The 22,008-nt window shown below is 42.1% G+C and overlaps 1 protein-coding gene across 4 annotated transcripts in view; it reads right to left on the bottom strand.

Annotated features, from left to right (window-relative positions):
• UTRN (utrophin) overlaps positions 1 to 22,008 on the bottom strand; it is a 764,396-nt gene that overhangs the window by 5,421 nt on the left and 736,967 nt on the right. For all 4 annotated transcript variants that reach the window (XM_088474412.1, XM_088474409.1, XM_088474411.1 and 1 more), the window contains 5 exons: positions 18,682 to 18,840; positions 16,371 to 16,614; positions 13,580 to 13,688; positions 10,520 to 10,612; positions 4,102 to 4,124 (listed from right to left, as the gene is read on the bottom strand). In XM_088474412.1, the coding sequence (XP_088330538.1) occupies positions 4,102 to 4,124; positions 10,520 to 10,612; positions 13,580 to 13,688; positions 16,371 to 16,614; positions 18,682 to 18,840 (628 nt within the window). The remainder of the gene's footprint in view (positions 1 to 4,101; positions 4,125 to 10,519; positions 10,613 to 13,579; positions 13,689 to 16,370; positions 16,615 to 18,681; positions 18,841 to 22,008) is intronic.

The raw sequence follows: 22,008 nt of genomic DNA, 5'->3' as shown, positions 1-22,008 counted from the left end.
AATAAAGTTCATCGTTATGATATATCTTTGTCGGTGAAGCAGCATAATCTATGAAAGAGCTCGGACGACAGTATTTTCATTGACTTGCTTCACTAAAAACGTCACTGCTTTTGTCATATATTAATGTTTCATACACCTAAACCTTACTCGACAAATGCTCTATAGAATAGTGAAAATTGCATCAAAAGCCGTTCAGTGATGCTCGAGATTAGCCCGAACATGTTATATATATATATATATATAATATATATATATATATATATATATACAGTGTATATATATATATATATATATATATATATATATATATATATACACACATATATATATTTATATATGAGCAGGGTCCTCTACCCTCTTGTGCTTCTCCCTACTTTAGTTTCATCTACTTCTTACTCACCACTAGGGCACCTAACACTTGGCTGCTTATGCTCTGCTGCTTATATGGGCGTTATGGTCGCTAATGTAGCAATATATATTATCCATGTCCTGGTCCTGTATTGTATTGTTCTGTAAGTCACTGGTTAACAATTTGTCTATGTACTTTGTAAGGTGCTGTGGAACACTTGTGGCGCCATATAAATAAATGATAATAATAATATATAAATAAAAAATATTCGTTTGGGCTACTCTGTTGAAACTCTGGACAAATTTTGATGGGGTTTTCACTTTTCTATACAGCATTGGTCATGGAAGGTTTAGGTGTATGAACCATTTAACTGTGACAAAAGGGAGAAGAGCAGTGACGATTTTAGTGAAGCAAGTTACAGTAGCCAGGGTGCTGCTCCCTCTCCAGCGTGATGTTTCCACTCAGCCACACGCCCTCTGTAAACAGGAGGCAACTCCCATGGAAGTCAGTGCTGTTCTCGGACAGGGGCAACATGGCGAGGAAGCTCAGGAACATTGTGCACAGGATATTGGTCATCGCAATGTTCGGCAGCTGGGGAGGGGTGCGCATGGAGTCTGCACAGGTGCCCCAGCCTCAGGGACATGCTGTTCATAATGCTTAAGGTAGCTGCAATACAAATCTCTCAATCTTGATCCTCCTGCCCTTCCCAGCACATCCTAGTAGCCGGGTCCCAGCCAGATTCAGGGGAATGTGGTGACATGGCGTAGGTTGTTATGAGATGCAAGGGGCTGTGGCGAGAAGAAATTGTTCCCATGCAAACCCGCGTGGGTCGTTAGTGAAACAACATAGTCAATTGGTTGTGATGTAGCGACAAGTCATGCAGTGGTAGTATCAAGTTTGTGAACCCTTTAAAATCTCTGCATATATTTTACAATAAAGGTGTAAAAATAGGTGTAAAAATAGACAAAGCAAGCCCAATAAATTAAATAGCACACAAAAGGATACACTTTATTTTGTTAATTTATTAATCAAAAAGTGTTTTTTTTACTTATAGGTTCACTTTCTTTTTTATAATTTATGTCCACATTATTTGAGAAATTCAGAAAATTCTATATTGCTCACAAACTTCCTAGTACCAATGCACCTTCCGATGAAGTGAATAGCAGGTTCTATTCTAAATAACAATCTAGAGTGAAACATATACAGAGATGCAGAACGAAGACATGTTGGAGCAATAAAACTGGCTGTTTATACATATGAATAACTCCTGTAAGTTATTATTGCATGCCATAATAGCCCGTGAAGAAAAACAGAAATTGTCAGTCTGCCAAAAACCTGTGAGAATGCAACAAAAGTATCCTTTTAACCTTAAGGTGCCCACACACATAGCGACATTTTACACGATTTGGCCGATTTCGACGAATCGTGACGACGAATTGGTTAAATAAAGTACAAATCGTGAGTTTATACTCACGAGCACGATGCCGATATGCGTCCCCGCTCGTCGTACATCGCATCTTCTGATCTGCCGTGCTGTAGGGCAGATTAGCCAATCTAGGATACAATGCATTGGCTGCAAGATAGATCTTTAGTCAGATTGGACATTTTTAACTCCAAATCGTGATCACGACGGCAAGGGAGCTCCCGTGAAAGTTCATGAGGAAATTGGCCATAAAATCGTATCGTGAGGACATCGGTATGTGTGTGGGCACCTTTAGTCTGAGCAAACTTGCAAGTTCATATTAAATCCAGAGCCTCTGTGTTTGCATGCAAGGGCGTAACAAGAACTTTGCGGGTCACAAAGCAAGATCTTAAATGGGCCCCCCCAGAGGCTAAAAAACAAACACATAAATTTGCCCCACACAGAGCCCATTCAGGTTATGCCACACAGAGCCCATTCAGGTTATGCCACACAGTAGTGCCCTATAACCTGAATGGGGTCTAGGTGGGGCAAATGGATATGGGTTTTTTTTACCTCTGGGGGAGGCATTTAAGATCTTGCTATGTGGCCCACAAAGTTCTTGTTGCACCCTTGTAAGCAATCACAGAGGCTCTGGATTTAATATGAACTTGCATGAGTCATCAAGTTTGCGCAGACTGCCAATTTCCACTGGAGCCAGGCCTGGAACCTATGTAATTTACGAGTGTACCCATTTTTAGTGATTGTGTGACAGTGCGTGGCCTTGACAAAGTTCAAACCCGGCAAAAACATAATCCTGGTCAAACTACACCATCATGCCAAATTTGGTAGCGTTAGGTGAAAACTGTGGCCATGCAAACAAACAGACGGATGGACAGACATGCTTTCTTGCTTAATATATAGACAGGGGTCGTTTCTATAATGGGTACGGGGCACCACACTGGGTACCCTACACCCATATGTTGGCACTGGTGTCAGCACTTTCAAAATCGCGTGCACAGTAGGGAAAATACCGGGAAAATGGTCCGCGGCCATTTTCCCAGTTTTTTGCGCATGCGCAGTAGGGAAAACACTGGGAAAATGACCACAGCACCAATTTCCCAGTGACCTGCGCATACACTGTAGACTCTGGGCACACTCTAGTGCCCAGAGTCTACCGGTGCGCTCAGTGCGCAGCCGGCCACTGGAGACTGCACACGGACCCCCTGCTCTCTTGAAACGCCCCTGTATATAGATATGTAACACTGTGTGTTATAAACAATATTAACGTCTATTACATGTGGTTGAGTGATAAGTATAGAGTCCACACTCATTAGTTGAGTTGTTTATCAATCCACAAATTTGGCAAATAAGTAGTACAGCTGCGTAAAGAGAAATGATGGAATACAAGTAAGCCCTTTGGTAATGTAAAATTGTAATGATAGTCTGGCTTGTTAGGGATATAAAATACCCTACTTAGAATATTATATAGCAGCTATACTCATGTGCAGAACAGATGTCTTCCTTCCCGGCCGCAAACCCACCACCCCCGGCAGTGATGTAGTTGTCTCTGACCACCAACAACACTGCCAATTTTGCACCCCAGAATGCTGTGCAAATGGCACCCTGGGACATATGTGCCTGTGACAGAAGTACAAGGATGGAATGATGAGTCTCACTGACACACACTCTGCTGCACCGTGTTTGATGGAGGAGAGGCAATGCCAAAGGGATGGGATTTATAATTTATGGCACGGGAGGGGGGGTTAGTGACTTTTAACAGTTTATTGACCATGGGGGGGGGATACATATATATAGTGATATATGGCGGGGGGGGTTTAGTGCAGCGGTGGGGATATATGGGTGGGGAGCTTATACTTATAAGGATCTATTACCACTTGGAGGGTGTGGGTTATGACACTGAAGATCTTTTGACACTGGGGGCTCTATTGCCACTGAGGGGTGGTACTGTTACAATGGGGACATCTGTACATAGAAAAAAAATGTAATGACAATTTCTAAGCGTTTTTGGGGGAAAAATATTAGCCAGGTAAGTATATTATTTTAACAAACCTAAAGAGGTATGTTTTACAAATATAACCCCTATCTCATGTATGCAATCATAAGACAGTCATTCTTTCCTATTTTCTCATGATAACAGGTTCAAATACATTTAAAGCCCAGCAGGAAAAGCAGAATGGTGTTTGCACAAGAGGAAATTGATGGGCAGAATACTGCAATATTATAAAAAAAATCCCTTTTTACTCAATACCTGTTTAACATACAGAGTATAATATTTTTGTTTTACATAAGCCTTTTATTGTACAGTTGGTAAATTGAAAATGAATCTTACCTGCTGTCTTCCAGAAACGCTTGCTGTAAATATTAAAAGAAAAATCCATTAATGCTCCCAGATAAAATATTAAAGATCAAGCGTGTTCTAAACAACCGGTTTGGTGGCTTTGAAAATGACAAGAGAGCCAAGGGAAACCTGCAGTTTATTTCTGTTTATTTCTTTGTGTGCTGATTAAGTAACACGAACATAATTCACCAATTATAGACTTATTTTCTAGACATGAGAGTCTTCCAATACTGCCTTTCCTGTAATACAAGTAAATCCTGAGAGCAAAAAATATATATTGTGTTTGATGATGGTAAATTGACATTTGCCCAGGACCAATCACTGCTCTGAGCCTGACTAGAAAATCCTCTTAAGCCCATATAGCTCCCTACAATGGAGCGTAACCTTTCAGAAGATTTAATGTGTGCGATGTGCAAGCCGTGCCGAGCATAGCATACAGTAGGTAGGGAGTGGAATTTAAAATGAATAATAAAAAAAAATGTAATACTGAAATATATCTAAGGGCACTGCCAACAGCTAATTGACAATACTGCAATCTGTACTTTAATAATGTAAAATATGTAAACATTAACAATCCTTATAGAGGAACACTGTACTCATGAGTGTAACTACCATAGGTGCAAGGGGGTGCAGCTGCTATGGAGCCCAGAGCTGGGGGGGCATCTTCCTTGTCATGTGTTATATACATTTTTCACCATTGGGAGGTACATAGGAGCCTTCACATACCTAGTTACGCCCCTAACTGTACCAATCGCTCTCTCTTTTTCACTATTTAATCCATTGGTTAAGGACATACACAGTAGTCAAAGAAACTACTTGGCTACAAATATTAAACTGTATTTACAGTGTTATGAAGGACCCATCACTTATATTATATTGCACTTGCAAAGCATACAATTTGTGTGCTTGTGTCTGTCTATCACGTCAAGATTTTCACACAGCAGCATCAGACTACACAACTAAGGACCGTATTCAAAGGTCACAGACTTTTCGCCTGCTGGACTTTCCGCTGTCATCGCTGGTTTTGCCTCCGGAAAAGTATCGCGCTCGTCCCCGCTTTTAACCCTATTCAATTGCAAAGGACGCAAAAATGCGTCCTGGCGAAACTCAAACAGGTGAAAAGTGCTGTCAGATTTGGGGAAATCAGCCTGACACCTACCAAAAGATGCATTGACATGGGGATCACTATAGATACCCCCGAATAGCCCTGCTGAAAGTATTTGGGGTGCTGAAATGCTCTCAATTGCTGCTAATTAGAGTCTTTGCACAAGTGGTGAAGAAAAGCATTTAGCAGTTTTTTTTTGGCAAAAAGAAGTAGTCCCAGCAAATTTGGGGTACATGAAAATGTTTGCTAGCATGGTTAAAAATCGCTAAAGTGATGTTTTAAAAAACTCACCTTCTGCTAACACCTGCAAACAAAAAAACACCTGGGGCATACTTGGGGGACCCCCTGGCGTCTATTTCGCTAGTTTTCAAGTTTGTCCCCCAACTTGTTTTTTTTTTTCGCCCCCAAAACGAAAGTACTTTTTTGGGGTGATCTAAAGTATTTATTTTTTACTTTTTTTGATGCAGTTTACCTTTGGGGACTGTCCTATGGCTGCAGGTGTGTTCCTGCAACTTTGCACTCCAAACCCCCAATTCTGCACTTTTTCTCACCTCCATTCAGAGGTGAATCTTTTCTGCTGGGTACAAGGCGCAGACTTTTTGTACTGGCGAAAAGTCTTTAGAACTGAATACGTGGATAAGTTCTTGCCTGGCAAAATGATGTCACCGGCGAAATTTTTTAGACGAAAACGGCTTTCCGCCGGCAATTGAATACGGCCCTTAACTTCAAATGATAGGTACTGTTGTGAAAAGAAAAGTACTATATTAAATAAAATAAGCAAATGTATATTCAGTGCAACATGTACCCACACTGTCACTCTCCAATGTCTTTCAGGAGGGGCCCTAATATAGCCTGCAGAGCAATGCAAATCTGAGGTAAAAATTATTTATTTTTGTCAGTAGGTATATTTAAAGTACAGATGATTATTGGATAAACAATAGTCAATGTGCAATGTCTCTCCATCTTATTCTCTTTATCCCAGTGACCGTGTAGAATTCTGATTTGTGAAGCCTATGATAAAGTTATATTAATAGACAATAGATTGGGACAGCTGTTTAAAACAAAACAAAACAAAATGATCCAATATACACTCATCCGTGATACTGTGTCAGATCAATAGTTAGGATCTAGGAGTTATTCATAAGAATGAAGATTTTTTTTTTTTAATAAACACTAAAATATACTGTGTATTATTCATTCTTCCGGTATTAGTCATTGAAAATCTCATTACATAAACCTGCCTTGTCATCTCGACTCTAGAGATATGATGTTATCGAGCTTCATTATTCATTGTCATGGCTGTCAGTTGTATACGGCTTCCTAAGGCGAAGCTTAGGACTGTGTTCTAGTTCTGTAGGGTTTGTTATCTTGTCAAAACAGTGGGAAGGTGAAAGTAATGAGAGGGGAATCTTAGAGCATAAAGACATTCTATTATTGGTTGGAGATGATGTAAATTAGACCAATGGAGAACATATGAAAGTAATCTGAATACAAGTGTATGAGGTTTGCTAAAGTGTCAGTCTGAACAACTAAAATCAGGTACCATATGTAGCACAATTTACTGCGAGACGGCACCCTATGTGGCCAGAACTGGTCTCCTTTCCCACACTGGTGGAACATTACTTTTAAACATGTTATTTTTTCTTCTAAACTTGCAATTTAATAAAGCTCAGAACAGTATAAAGGAAATAGTAGGATATGGAAAATATACAAGAGTCAAATGCAGTGGCGGTTCCCACCTCTAGTTGTACGGAGAGCTGTCACTGCCTGCAGCCTGGCTAAACTTCAGGCAGGGGAGTAGCTTCCCATTGGAAGCAATATCTACTGATCACAGTCCAGACTGCCTGTCCTATGGGCCTGATTCAGACCCGCTCGCAAGCGCATAACGTTCGCAAGCAGGTCGATGGTGTGCCAGTGCGCACGCGAGCCCCGGAGCGAGCGCAAAAAGCACTCGCTCCGTGGCTCACTACAAAAGGGGCGGCTGTCGATGTTGATCGACAGCTAGCCCCGTTTTGTAAGCGTGGCGGGGGGGTGGCTTCACAAATGGAGGCGTCCCATGCGAATGCCTGCCGTTTGTGGGCGGCCCCACTGACATCACCAGTGATGTCAGTGTGAGAGCTTCCGGCTCTATTAGAGCCAGAAGCTCTCTGGGGCTTGCGGAACGAGACCCTACCGCAAGGGTCTCATCGCAAGCCCGATGGTCGCGATGGTCTTGACCATTGCGACCATCATCCTGGCCGCTCACAATAGCTGTTGGTGGTCACCCACAGCTATGCGAGCGGCCAGGAGGCCGCACCAAAAAAAAAAAAGCCCTGATTCAGAGTGAGCACTCTTTAAGAACCATTGCACTTTCTAGGGACTCATTGGTGGTGGAATGTCAGCCACTGGTCAAATGATTACTTTGTTAAGTTGTTATATAAAATGTGTGGCGGTCAATGACAAAGTACAAAACATGTGCAGTGCAGTGCAGTATGATAATAGCATTGGACAGGCCTTATGCCATGATTTGCTCAAGATAGTACTTTTTGCAGAAATACAGACATTTGCCCATCAGGCTGATACAGAACTGAACTGAAATCGAGCGTCATTGCTCTGTGTTCATGGAAATAAAAGCATATCTATATCTGTATGCTGAATTGTATACATCATTATATATGTACACTTGCACCAGCCTTATGCTAGTTAAAACAGGTATATTTACACATTATTCTACCTCCCAGTTCCACCCCTTCAGCTGCCAGTGAAGATGCGACTGAAATGGATATGACTCTGCATTGCCCATAGATGCTAACGACAGCTCTGGAGCATACGCAGTATGACCACATGCAAGATACGCTCAGCAAACTGATGCATTCAACTTTGCATCAGCTCGTCTAAGTGACTGCATTACTAGCAAAGTATGGAGCAGGCAAATCCATGCCAGATAAGAAGCAGTATTTTCTTTAGTGGAGCAGCACCAGTGAAATGAAATAAAGGGCACCATTTGCACATTTGTAATGACATTCCTTGCTGTGTAAAGGGAAAATGACTAGAATTTAGCATCAACTGAGACCTATGCTTTTAGTGGCACCTCTTTTACATTTCCATGTTGCACTTCAGTGAAGAAGTACTTGTTCTATAGCAGGGTGCGCAATGTAATATAAAGCTTCTTATTCACAGAATTGCCACATTTAATAAAGACAGTACCTTTCACCACTGAAGGTCTCAGCAGTGGGATGGCAGGCTTAGAGCCGTATTCAATTTGAGCCGAGCCGTGTTAAGTTAACGGGGCCCGGACTTAACGCCGACTCCGCCTGTTTTGTAGGTGTTAAAGTATCACGCACGTGCACGCTTTACCCCGTATTCAATTTGAAAGTACGCGGAAATGGCACCCGGTGATACTGTAACAAGCGGAAAGTACTGTTATTTTTGGGGAAATCAGCCCTCAAATGATGCTTTGACATGGGGGTTCACTATGGTACCCCCCGATTTGGCTTGCTGAAGGTATTTGGTGTTTTTAAATGGGCTCAATAGCTGCTAAATAGCGTTTTTCTATACCTGATGCAGAATAGTATATAGGAGTATTTTTTCCAGATAATAACTTATCCCAGCAAATTTGGGGTACTTGAAAATGGGGGTCAGCATATTTAAAGTTGAAAAAGTGAAGTTGAAAAAATCATGAAAAATCCACCTGCCGTAAACACCTGCAATCAAAAAAACACATGGGGCATACTTGGGGACCTCCCCAGAGTCAAGTTCACTAGTTTTTAACTTTGTCCCCAACATTTTTTTTTCCGCCCCCTTTTTCAAGGTAAATTTTTGACACAGATTACCTTTAGGGGACTGTCTGAAGGCTGCACTTTTTTCCGCCTGCCATTCAAAGGCGATACTTTACCGCCTAGGCTGAAAGTCTTTCAAATTGAATACGGGGTAAAACCAAAACAGGCGATAATGACGTCATCGGCGGTAACTTAACGCGGATCCGGACTTAACCCTTCAAATTGAATACGGGCCATAGTCGTAGCACAATGGAGACGTAGCCCCACCTGCAGTGCAAAATGGTTTTGCCAAAGTGCAAATTTGCTCCTTATCTTTGATTTGACACCATATCTGAATCAGTGGAATGGGTATGAAATCCCGGCAGTCGGGATGCCTTCTGTCAATATACCGACAGCGGCATCCCGATGCTCAGGATCCCGACAAGGGTCGGGTAAGTATACTTACCCGCCCCCCTTCCCCCCCTAACCCTAACCATCTGTTTGTACATCCTAACACCTCCCCCCATCTTATCCTAACCCTCCCCGTTAGTGCCTAAACCTAACTCTCCTCCCTTGGTGCCTAAACCTAACCTGTCTCCCTTACTGCCTAAACCTAACCACCCCGCTGCTAAGTCCTAACCAGCCCCGCTATACTTACGTTCGGCATCCTGGCTAACGGGATTCCGGCATCGGGATGTCACTTCCTGTCGGTATTCCGGTGCCGGTCTTCTAGCCAGGTAGTGGCATTCCGGCGCCGGGATTTCTTCAGCCAGGATGCCGCACGTCGGTAATATGACGACAACCCGAATGAGCATCTGGGGTTGGGTATGGGATCCCGGCGGTCAGTATACCAACAGCGGTATTCCAACATTCAGAATCCTGATTCACATAGGTAAGTCGCCTAACCCCTAAACTAGCCCTAACCCTAAACCACCTTTCCCACAGCCTAACCCTCCCCCTCAGCCTATCCTTAAACCTCCCCTCAGCAGCCTAACCCTGACCCTTCCCCTAGTGCCTAACCCTACACCTAACCCCCTCCACCTAACCCAGCTTACCGTTGGAATGGCAGTGGTCGGGATTCTGGCGCCGGAATTCCGACTGCGGTCGGAATTCCTGCGCCGGTATTCAGAGTGCCATTATCCCAACCGCCAGGATGTCAACTACATCCCCAGCCTATGGTATGTTCCCATACATTATTTGTTTTTGTTACATAGCAATATGTGATTGACAATCAACTCAGATCTGATAGTATTTGTTACATTGGTTACAGCTAGAAGAAATGGGTACTTATTATGTAATTATCATTTTTGAACATGTATAATATAGGATATGCAAATCCTCCAAACACAACATTGGTTTCATCTTTCCAAATAATTTGAACAAGTAGAAGCCAAATTCAAAAAACCTGCCCAGACTCACTGACATGTTTTTGGGATTTTGTCAAGAAAAGCTCAAATGTCACTCCTTGGAATGCTAAGATCGTGATGGGAGTGCAATGTGATAAAATGTCTCTGCCCATACAGTACTTAAAGTAAAGGGAAATGAGTGAAATATCAGTAACACTTACAGCTGTTGAGAGGAAAAGTGCTGTTTATTTGCTCCATCACATCTGTCAGGTCTGTGCTGGTGTTATGTGGTAGGGACAACACATCGTCTGTGGCTGCATTAATAGAAAAAGCGACATACTCAAAATGAAATGGAAAAATTCCTTGAAACAGAAGTCTATTAAAGTCTCCCGTGTTAATACTGTTATATATGTTATGCATGAGTAACACACAAGATGAGATTATCTCTAGCAGAGGCTTCATAATTGCTGCTTGGAGGAGAATTAAAATTATTCTATCGGGTTCAGAAACAATATTCAGGTCTCAAGAGTGGTGGGCAAGAAGTGTCTGCGTATTCAACTGCACTGCTCTATTTCATAGCTCAATAATCAGACATATCGTCCTCAGATATAGAAGAACGTTCAAACTATAATGGTATATTATTGTTTACATGAATTCTACTGATGTACAAATGCCAAGTTTTATGGTTGGATATTAAAACTACTCTATACACAATTTGTCACTTTTATTGCAATTATTTGATTTACATTGATATAAACGTGGTAAAGCCTTTTTGCATTTATAAAAATTACTATGTTTATTAGATGTGTTAGCTGTGTAGTGTTTGGTTATGACTTCCTTGGAGCCTCAATTTGCAGCTTATATTTTGCTGTTTATTTTAAAGCAACTTTAATCTGATGGTATTTGCCATTACCCAATACCCAATGTTGTTATCCTTAAATAGGCTAAACACTAGAACTGTAATGAATGAGACTGTCAGCCTCCAGGAAGCAATAAGTAGGTGAAATAATATTTGCAAAAGTGGCAGAGAATATATATAAAAATATCACAAACATAGGAGACACCAGAAGGCTTGTATACACCATAAAAAAAATTATCCAAATCAACATAGGGAAACTAGAAGGGGAAAGAGACAAGAGGCCTGCAGTATCTAATTTAAAACGTTTCTAAACAGATATTTGAAACATTATTTTACATCAGAAATATAAACATTTTTAACAATAACTTTAAGACTTAATATGGGGTTGTTAACTACTGGGCATTGATAGGAACACTTGTTTAGTTGTCAATGTGAAGTAGCAAGTGTTGAAAAAATTATGAGTCATTTTGTTTAGAACACTTTAAACAATGTTATTTAATTAGCCTAAACTCAATCTAATATTAAAAACTCCAGTGAGGAAAATAAAAAGAACTTGGGCACTGATTACATTAGAAGGACAACGGTTACACTGTTCAGGGACCTGCCTAATTGCCCTTATGACAGTGAGAAAATGTGCCCCTTCACACTCTCCATGTCTGAGTAACCACCAATAAACTTGTCACTGGTTGTGGGGACTTTGCCTCAATACGTAGGCTCCACATACAGTAGAGATACAGCAATCCACCGTGATTCACTGGGCATGTGTAAATAATGGTATGTGAGTGAGAAACAAGTTATTTTAGGGAAATGTAAATGCTAACCAAGGCTTTGCGCTGCAGTCACCCGCCGGCCGTTCGCTCATCCTAGTAATTGCCCACTCTGGGGGAGCCAATGACGTGATTCACACTGAATCATGCCATTGAGGCACTGCCCCAACTGCACAATGCTTGTAATCTTGGCATTGTGTAGTGGGGACGTGGCAGCGATGATGCAATTGCGCAGTCATGCCCCTCCCCCCATCCAGACCCCCAAATTCGCATCACTCCCCCTGCTGTGCCGATCTGGCTGCCTCCTCCCGGGAGAGGCAGCCAGATTGTCGGCAACCCTGACTTCCAGCGTTATATTTGGGTAGTGTATATTCCCTCTCAATGTCCACGTGGATGGTAAGGAAAGACATTGGACAGTAACTGATGATGTCAGGGTACATCTATGGAAGGGGATCTATCCACTACCATTATACTTGCCAGCTGGACCTGGCAAAGATCAACCAGCTCCCTAGATGAATCACTGTTAGAATGTTTTTTACTTTAGTTTCCTCTAGTCCACTTACAAGACTAAGCTAATGGGTAAGTGACTAATCCTTTAAATGCATAACTACACTTTCCCAGCTGAAGAAGCACAGTGGGCCTGATTCAGACCCGGTCGCAAGCGCTGAGTGCTCGCAACCGGATCGATGGTGGCCCACAGCACATGCGCACGATGGAGCAGGTCCCGTCGTGCGCACGCGCGAGACCCGGCTAGCGACGGGCAATCCGTCGCTCCGGGTCTCGCACCAAAGGGGGCGAGCTGACGATGTTGAATGACAGCTCGCCCCGTTTGGTGGGCGGGCTGGGGGGTGGCTGCCCAAACAGAGGCGTTCCTGAGGGAACACTTGCCATTTGGGGGCGGTCAAACTGACATCACGAGTGATGTCAGTGGAGAGCTTCCGGCTCTGTTAGAGCCGAAAGCTCTCTGGGGCTTGCTCTGAACGAGACCCTACCACAAGGGTTTTGTCGCAAGCCCGATGGTCGCGATGGTCTTGACCATCGCGACCATCATCATGGCCGCTCGCTATAGCTGTGGGTGCCAGGAGGCCGCTTCTAAAAAAAAACAGCGCCCGCCCTGATTCAGAGCGAATCAGGCCCAGTGTTCATACATTCTCATTAGATCTGTGGTGACACAAAGAAATACAGGGGGAACACCTGTCCCTATCACATGAGAATCCATCTACAGGTCACTTCAACTTGTCACCATGACAGAGCCTGAAGACAAGCTGCAAAAGTGTTAGCATTCCAAACGCTGACATCACCATCATTATTTAAAAGGCGTAATAATATGAGTATATGATAAGATCTTCAGGAGCCATTATCCTATTCTTGGCAGAGGAAATTTCCTCTGCTTTCCCATTTCCATGGGACGTTAAGATCTTTGCATTATATTACAAGACAAGACTAAAGTAAAAATACTTATGATAGTATACTGTATATAAAGTCTTCACTTGCTTTTTAAATGAAGGATGTTTCAAGAAAAAGACTAAAAAACTCTGACATGAAATTCTAGGCAGTCTATGTAAATTAGCAAATCTGTAAATGTTTAAGTCCCTCTGGCAACAACTGCTGTTTAGAAGTAGGAAATAAATGACTCCTGCAAACTTGCGCCTCACCTGTCTGCTGAAACTGTGAGCTGTAATAATGGTCAGCTGAGTATCTGGGGGCTGGCGGCTGTGGCGAGACAGACACAGATACTCCATTAACCCTGGATTCTGACTCAGGCTGGAAAAGAAGTAAAATAAAAACAGCAATAATGAACCAATTATCTTGAAATGTACACTAAAGAGAACCAAGTAAACCATACACACATTCTCAAGATCCCTACAGTAAACAAACAAGTTTGAAAACCTACTAATAGTGTCTATCTTTTTTCCTAACATTCTTTTTTAAAAGTTTTAAATAGTAGTTTTTAGTTTCTATTAGTTTTTACACAGTAAAGTTTGACAATAAATATAATGGATCACTCCGACACCAACATTTTAAATTTTAATGTTTAGTATAGTATATACGGTCTATAGCTACTTTACAATAAATAAACAAAAACTATGTAATTGACCTGAACTCCACTTGCAAAAAACACTGCCTTGCCTTGGTGCCCTCCCCGGGCAAGAAGATTTCCACCATAATTGACCAAGATGCCATAGGCGGCACTCACAGGACTATCATTAGTTCAATAATTCATAGGCCAGCCATTTTTAGATTCCAACGTTTCAATCTCTTTAATTAGAGATTTTTCTCAGGGACATAGATATTTTCCTCATATACGTATAGGAGGTGTGGCTATTACATAACGGGACTGATGTTATAATTTATGTTTAATTATATTGAGTACATATAAATTCTGTTTCCCTTCTATGTACTCCCCTCCTGCATCTACACACCGCTGCATTCTTATTTTCCATTAGTCAAAGCCGCGCTGTAGCTCAATATCTGTCAGCTGTCTCAAAGTAGGGAAAATAAAGAAGTCACACAGTGCTAGGTCTGCCGAGTATGGAGGGATAGCACTGCAAACGGTTTCTTGGCCAAAAACTGCTTCACAGAGAGCTGTGTGGGCTGGTGCGTTGTCCTGATGGAGGATGAAACCATTTTTCCACAACTCTGGCCTCTTTTTTCTGATTCGTTCCCGCAAAGTTGCTAGAACATTTTTGTAGTAATATTGATTCTTCAATTTTCTTTCTGCTTGGCAGTGAGAAGCCTTGGAACCATCTTTGTACAAACTTTTGTCATCTTAAGATCTTTATGCAAAACTTGCCTAACAGTTTCTTTGTCAATGTTTACCATTCCTGCTATCATTCTAAGTCGACGGTCTATTCAAACAGGTTTCTACATTTTTTCCACATTTTCATTTGTTTTTGATGTACAAGGCCTTCCGGGACGTTCATCATCTATGACATCCTCACGACATTACTAAATCTTTTGTGCCAATCAAACACACATGCATGTGACACAGACTCTGCCCCGTAAGGTTCGGTTAGCATACAGAAAGATTCGGTGGGGGTTTTGTTAAAATTAACTAAAAATGTTAGGTGAACACTTTGCTCTACTTTTGAACTAAGCATTTTTATGACGCACATGAAAAACACAACTTCTTCAAAGGCTGTGTGACAGGAAACTATCTATGCGAGCAAGGTAAAACTTGCAAAGCTGTTTTGGGTTAATCAAGGTCAATGTACCCCCACTCACTTTAAACTCACTCTCAGTATGTACAGTCTTGTTGTTTAATATGTAATAGCCACACCTCAGTGTGGGGGGGTGGTGACGAGATTCGCGATGAATCGCATAATTGTGGCCCCGCCCACTGCTTCACAATTACGAAAATCTCGGCATTGTGTAGCGGGGGCGGGGCCAAAATTATGCAATTCCGTGTCAACGCCACCCCGCTCCGCCCCCACTATCGGGTAGTATCTCCAGTCACGCCCCCTGTTTGTCCAACCTTGCTGCCTCCTCACGGATGGGGCTGCCAGAATGTCAGCAAGCCTGATATATATATATATATATATATATATATACCCATATATACATACATTTACTCATATACTGTGGCGTCAGCCGTGCCAACCAGCAGCATCGAGCATCTATTCCGCTCAAACTGTGCACTGTGCATTTTATTTGCACAACTACTAGATTGCACAGATCAATTTCATGTGCAACATTTGTACATCTGTGTACGAAGGAGTCTGAAGCTGTGTACAAAGTGCTCCGGTGCAGCGGCTGCAGCTTATTCTCACTGCAAGTTTTGTTGTGCTTCATCTGCAACTTTTTCAATTAATCAGGAACACATGTAGGTTATATAGGTTGCTAAATAAAACAAGGTAAGAATCACATTGAAGCCAATCAAAAAACTGCAACATTTATTGTATTTATCAGAGAAGCAGCTAAGAAACATATATATTTTTTATTTGCTGCAAGGAATGTGTCAAAGCAAAACTCCCATCCATTCTGGATTGGAATCCACAGAGTGCCGCATAATACTACGTATATGTTAAGTGCCTACAGTAACTGATAAGTTAGTGCTTACATTCTCAATGGCCAAGGGCAGCATAAACAATATATATATCCCAGACGCTGTACTATATAATATATTTGACTTTATAATGTATTCATAAACATACAGCAGTTAACGAGGCGGCAGTTAATTCTTAGTTATGTTTACATCCTCTGCAGGTGTGAGCAGATATGAGCATTAACTGCTGCCTCGGGGCTGCTCGTGGGTGGATCACGGGCCTATTATTGAATAGCTAAAGGCACTTTACCCATGGGAACACACAATGCGACTCAACCCACGGCTTAATGAATCTGCCCCACAGTTTTGTAAGCCCCTTATACTGCACAGTTTCTGATTTGTTAACTTGGCATTACTCTATTTAAGTTTAACTCATGAAAACACAATAGTATGCTTGGTACCTGCTCCAGCAACTGGCGCAGCCGTTGAAGCTGGGACTCCAGCTGCTTGTTATGATCCTCTAAAATCTGCATTCTGGCCTCCAGGCGCCCTTTGTGCTGTCTTAGCAGTTTTGCCTCTGCAATGAGTTCCGCATCCTCGGGTGTGTGCTGCAGGGATGCTAAAGAGTCAGGGGGAGAGGATGGAGGGCTCAGTCCTCTTCTTAGATGCTGTGCTTTCAGCTGTTCATATTCGATCTTCAAGTTCCTGGGAAAAGTACACTCTGCATGTTACAAACAATGTAGCTTACTAAACAATTTATCTTCATTCATGACCGTCTGGATTTCATGTACACCATACAGATCTGTCTGCATACATCCATGCACTATAATGTTATGATATAAGGAGTTACAATACAAAAAAATCTACAGATGTGTCCTCATACATCTGTCTTCCTTTCACGTTAAACAGCCCTTCTAGTCGTGGCGTGACTTGGTAGCGCCGAGCGCCTTTTGTGCGACTTTTTCACTTAAGATGCATCTTATTCGCACAGGATGCGGATAGGATGCACAAACAGCTTCTGCTGATTAAAATGATATGCACATGCCTATATTCTGTGTGTGAATGTGGGTGTCTCTGCATGCGAAATGCTACGTTACAGTGTCAGCGGCTGTGACACTGTAACGTAGCGTTTCGGATTGGGATGACATTACAGTGTCACAGCCGCTGAAACTGTAACGTACTGGGGCATTTCGCATTCAGATACAGCCGCAGTTGCACACAGAACATAGGCATGCCGCATATCATTTTAATCAGCAAATGCTGCTTCTGCGTCACTTTGCGAATAAGACACATTTTAATGGAAAAAGTCACATGAAAAGACACTCAGCACTACCAAGACACAAATGTACGTGGATAGTTCATCAACTCAGCATATGGGATGACTCTCAAGAAAAAAAGAGCACAGCTTCCTAACTCATGCAACCATTTCTTCTTACATAGAGGAAGGACAGCTGAACCAATATTCTTTTTAGTTCATGCATCATGTTTATTATTCTAGTCTAAAATGTATTTTAGTCCTTTTTACTTTATTTTTCATGTGTATTTGTCTAATTATTTGCCTACTAGTGTTCATTCTAGCACCCTGCACCTGTCGCAACCTGTGCAGTTTCTATTTCCTGCCTGGGGTGTTGCTCTCAGCTCTGGTCTGTATATCAGAAGTTTGTTGCATCAGCTGAGTGTGATAGAAGCACCAGAGCAGAGAGAGATAACCCAGGCAGGACAGAGGAACTGCAAGGGTTGTGACAGATGCAGGGTCCTAGAATGAACACTACATACTATCTGCTTATTATAGAATTTTAGCTTTCATGAAGATGTTACTACCCCTTTCACACTGCCATCAGATAACCCTGGTTATTGCACATGAACGTGCAGCAACCCGGGTTACTGCACAGTATGAAAGGGCCCAGTTGAAATAACCCGGGTTGAGTGACCTGGCATTTCAACTCGGTTAACAAGCAGGGTTGTACACGAGTTCAACACGGCTCGTGGAGCGGTGTGAATGGGAAGAGCCGGCGCTTTTAGTTGAGATCATCTCCAAGCACCGGCTCAGCAGCAATGGCAGAGACAACATCTACCCGGCATTATAGCCTGGTCGGGCCGCCAGTCTGAAACAGGTCTCAGCCAGGTCACACCCGAGATCGAAGCCTATACAAATCCTGAGTGCGACCCGACAATTGCGATCTGAAAGGGGTATTAGTCTGCTTGCAGAGTTCACCATTCTGTAGACTGCCATTTTTATTGTCCCTGCCTTATAATCTTTTAATTGCATTCCAAGGAGCTAACAACAATCTTGATTATACACCCAGAGTACAATACGATGTTATTAGGCATAGCCATAGTCAGGTCTCAAGTACAGAAAATATGATAGAGATATGATATGATAGAAATACCCGCCCCCAATTTCCTGTCATCGCCAATAAAAACAGAAAACTATATCTGCCCTAAGCATTTCTAAACTGGGCACAATTAGGGAACAACATTTTGTGAAATTTGAGTGCTAGTCTGGAAGCACACCCATTTCCCAAACTTCACACTCGTATTGCAAAAAAAGATCCAATAAATTTCTATGGAAGATCTTCACTCTCAAAGACATAAATGAATGTGCCCTGTTTTTGCAACATTTGTAATCTTACATTTGACAACAATAGTCATAAACGTCTGTAAGCTTTTATCTTGGGTTTGTAGAATCATGCAATACACAAATCATGACAATATGGAAGGATGTGCAGAAGATAGTCAAAACATTTTATAATGCATAGGAATGCTTCATACCTTTGCTCTTCCTCTAGATCAGAAATGATCCGCTCCAGTTCTCCTCTTTCTTCTTTTTCTACTGATTTTAGGATTTGTGCGGGACTTTGTGGCTGACCTAAGGGTGATTCTCCTCCCAATGTATGACAGTAATGTTGAATAAGGACGTGCTCATCATCCCTAAAAGTTTAACGCAACCACAAGTTACTAAAACTATTTATACAGTAGGTTTAAGATAATTCAAATGAATATGACTTTATAATAAATATACTGTAGACCTGGTAATTCCTGTTTCCTGTGCTTAGATCCCAATTAAACTGTGAGAGGGGTTCATGGGAAGATACAAGCAGGCAAGCACCAGCCAGAGCTCCACATTCAACCAATAGTAGAGAATCTATATGTTCTTTTACGAGACATAGTTATTACAAGCACCATATACTTATGGTTTCCAGACTCCGGGATGCCTGTTGGCCACCAATCTTGTGTAATGTCACTAATATTGAGTTACTACTGTAGTATAGTCCCTAGATTTCAGAGTACTAAGAATTTTTGTTCACTCCAATGCTAGGCAATCTCATCAAAAGATGAAAAGTTGATATATAAACAACTTCACTCAAAAGTGAGTTTTAGCCTGCAAATGTATTCAGTGTTTTGTCCACGTAGTGACCATTCCACAGTCATTTTATACTATACAAACATAGAAATTTGAATTCAACCCCATAAAAATCCCATGCATTATCTCTCCTTCTCACCCCTGTATCCACTTTCTCTTTTTTTTCCTTCCTATTCTATGTCCACCCCCAAAAATTTATTTTCTTCTCCCCTACAGACCACCTTCCTACTTTACCTCCCCCTCATAGACATCTCAGCCCTAGGCATAATGGGAAAACTGCTCCTGTCTTATTGCTGGCTTCTCTGTGGGCCTGATTGAGCATGGATCGCTATTCTGCTTACACACGCAACACAGTTGCTAATATCAGTGGTGATATGTAAATGTGTGCTTTCACATTGCAATCGCAGCCTAACATAAGGACACCCACTTCCCTTTAGTCACATCCGTATACTTGGGCAACATAGCAAAACAATCGGTAACATCGGACCCATACACACATTTAAGGAAGGTCAGACCTCACTCAGGAATTGCTTACTTCAGTGCACGCTATGAGGCTTCAGGCTGCATATGTTATCGCAGTGGCTAATTTATGCATGACCCTGAAATGGACATCACCACCCACAAACGGAACTTCCTGTCAATCACTCTGCCATGAGTCTGCGTAGCCTCTGCAATCGCAGTCCCGATCGCAATAGCTATTTTGCGCACGCGCACATCGATGCATACGCAGAACGTAACAATCGGCTGATTGTGTGCGTATTAGCAACTGCGATCCAAGCTGAATCAGGCCCTGTGACACAAACAGGCAAACAAACCAGCGGGTAAGAGAATCCTAACCCATTGTGGTTCACCATAAAATGGCAGAAGAGGACAAACAAAAAATGGTTAGCTATCAAATCAGCCACTCTCAAGGAGTTGTGCTTAAAATTAGATCCCAGGTCAGCGCTACCACTAGGGGAATCTAGACAGTTGCCTATACTTGTTGTTACGGGATACCTAAAACACTAAGGGCCTGATTCAGAGCCGGACGCTATTTGCGCTCACTCGTTCAGAAAAAGGGGCCGGCTATTTAAATTGAGAGCTCGCTCTTTGCGGTCTGTTGACACCTCTATGTCTGAGCTAGCGAACGAAACATGCGCTCGCTATTTTGTAAAGACGCCCCCCATCATACGTCATCTCCGCTATTTATTAGATTAATCGAGTACATCGAAAGGCGTCTGAACTGCTCGCAGTGCTTGTGGTTGGATTTTCCTACCGCAATCATGCGAACAGTTCAGGCTAAGAAACAACCAAGTGACGTGGTCGATGACGCTGCTTTGTTAATTATGCACACCCTTAAAACCCCCGTTTTGACCTTTTGGCACGCCTGCGTTCGGATCTCCACTCCCCGTTTTCAAGCACCTTCCCCTGTTACCACCCACAAACGCCTCATCCTGTCACTCAAATTAGCAGGCACTCGCAATTTTGCGAACACACGTTTTCCGACTGCACTGACTGGTTGGCACATGCGCATTACGACCCATACGCATGCGCAGATGTGCGAACATCGCTCGGAGCGAACGAGCGGCCACTTACGAGCGGCTCTGAATCAGGCCCTAAGGGCGGTATACAATTAGCCTAGATGACCCCTGTTTTGGCAATCTTCCATAGCAATTATCGCAAATTAGTTTTCACCATCTCTGAGTAGGTGAAAACTTGTGCAAAATCCACATTTTTGGTCTAAAATGTCGGGACTTGGTGCAGAACCCCTGGGACACCTTAATGACAAAAATATTTTTTAATTAGCTTATTTGGGCCAATAATGACATGTCATTTTTGGGGTGAAAAACTAAAAAGTGAAGTCAAATGTATTCAAAGTAGTGGGTTAAGTTAGGTATTTTGGGGGGCTGTATGGATGGGGCAGGTGTTTTAAGCATTGCATTAGGTGTATTTTTAAAAATAAATAAATAAAAGTGCCCTAAAATTACTCAAAAATATATTTACCCCCATTTTATGTACCCCTAATTTAACTAAAGCATTACCAAAAAAAATGTATTTCTATCTTTTTTTTTTACTACATATAACAGCCATTCAACACTATTTATGAACTCAAAACCCTTTGATTATGGCCAATAAAAGACTTCTATCCTGTTACCCAATATTAGTTTACCTTTATTTGGGGTACAGGCTGATTTCTAAATTTTCCCCTGTACTTTTTGCCTGTCATCTCTGCCAGAATTATCGTGCAAATGTGTTATCGCCGGTTTTGTAATTGGATTGCATGATAAACGGGAGCACGCATACATGCAATTAGCGGAAAATTAGTGCGATGGTTCTGAAAAGTTTTCGCTGGTGAAAACTTATCGTTATTGTGGCTAATTGGATACCGCCCTAAGTGATCCATTTATCAACGAGTTTTATCATACGCAACGAGTTTTAAAACTTGTTGCGTATGATAAATGGTTCCCCAGCCAATCAGCTCCCAACTGTAATTTTTCAAGCAGATGACAGTTAAGAACTGATTGGCTGGAGCACCATTATTATACGCAACAAGTTTTAAAACTTGTTGCATATAATAAAACTTGTTGATAAATGGGCTGCTAAATGAGTACCAAAATGTCACTCACTGATCTCTGCACATGGAACTCCAGTCACACAGACCAGTCCCCACATGGAGGACCAGGACCCTCACATGAGATGCAGCCGGACTAACAATAGGAGATGAAATGAGACAAGAATTAGGTTGGGTGGTGGTA

This window comes from Taudactylus pleione, unplaced genomic scaffold (assembly GCF_031769625.1).
Source record: "Taudactylus pleione unplaced genomic scaffold, aTauple2 ptg000154l, whole genome shotgun sequence".
Taxonomy (NCBI): Eukaryota; Metazoa; Chordata; class Amphibia; order Anura; family Myobatrachidae; genus Taudactylus; species Taudactylus pleione.
The sequence above is the reverse complement of the archived record's forward strand: the minus strand, read 5'-3'. Positions and strand labels throughout refer to the sequence as shown.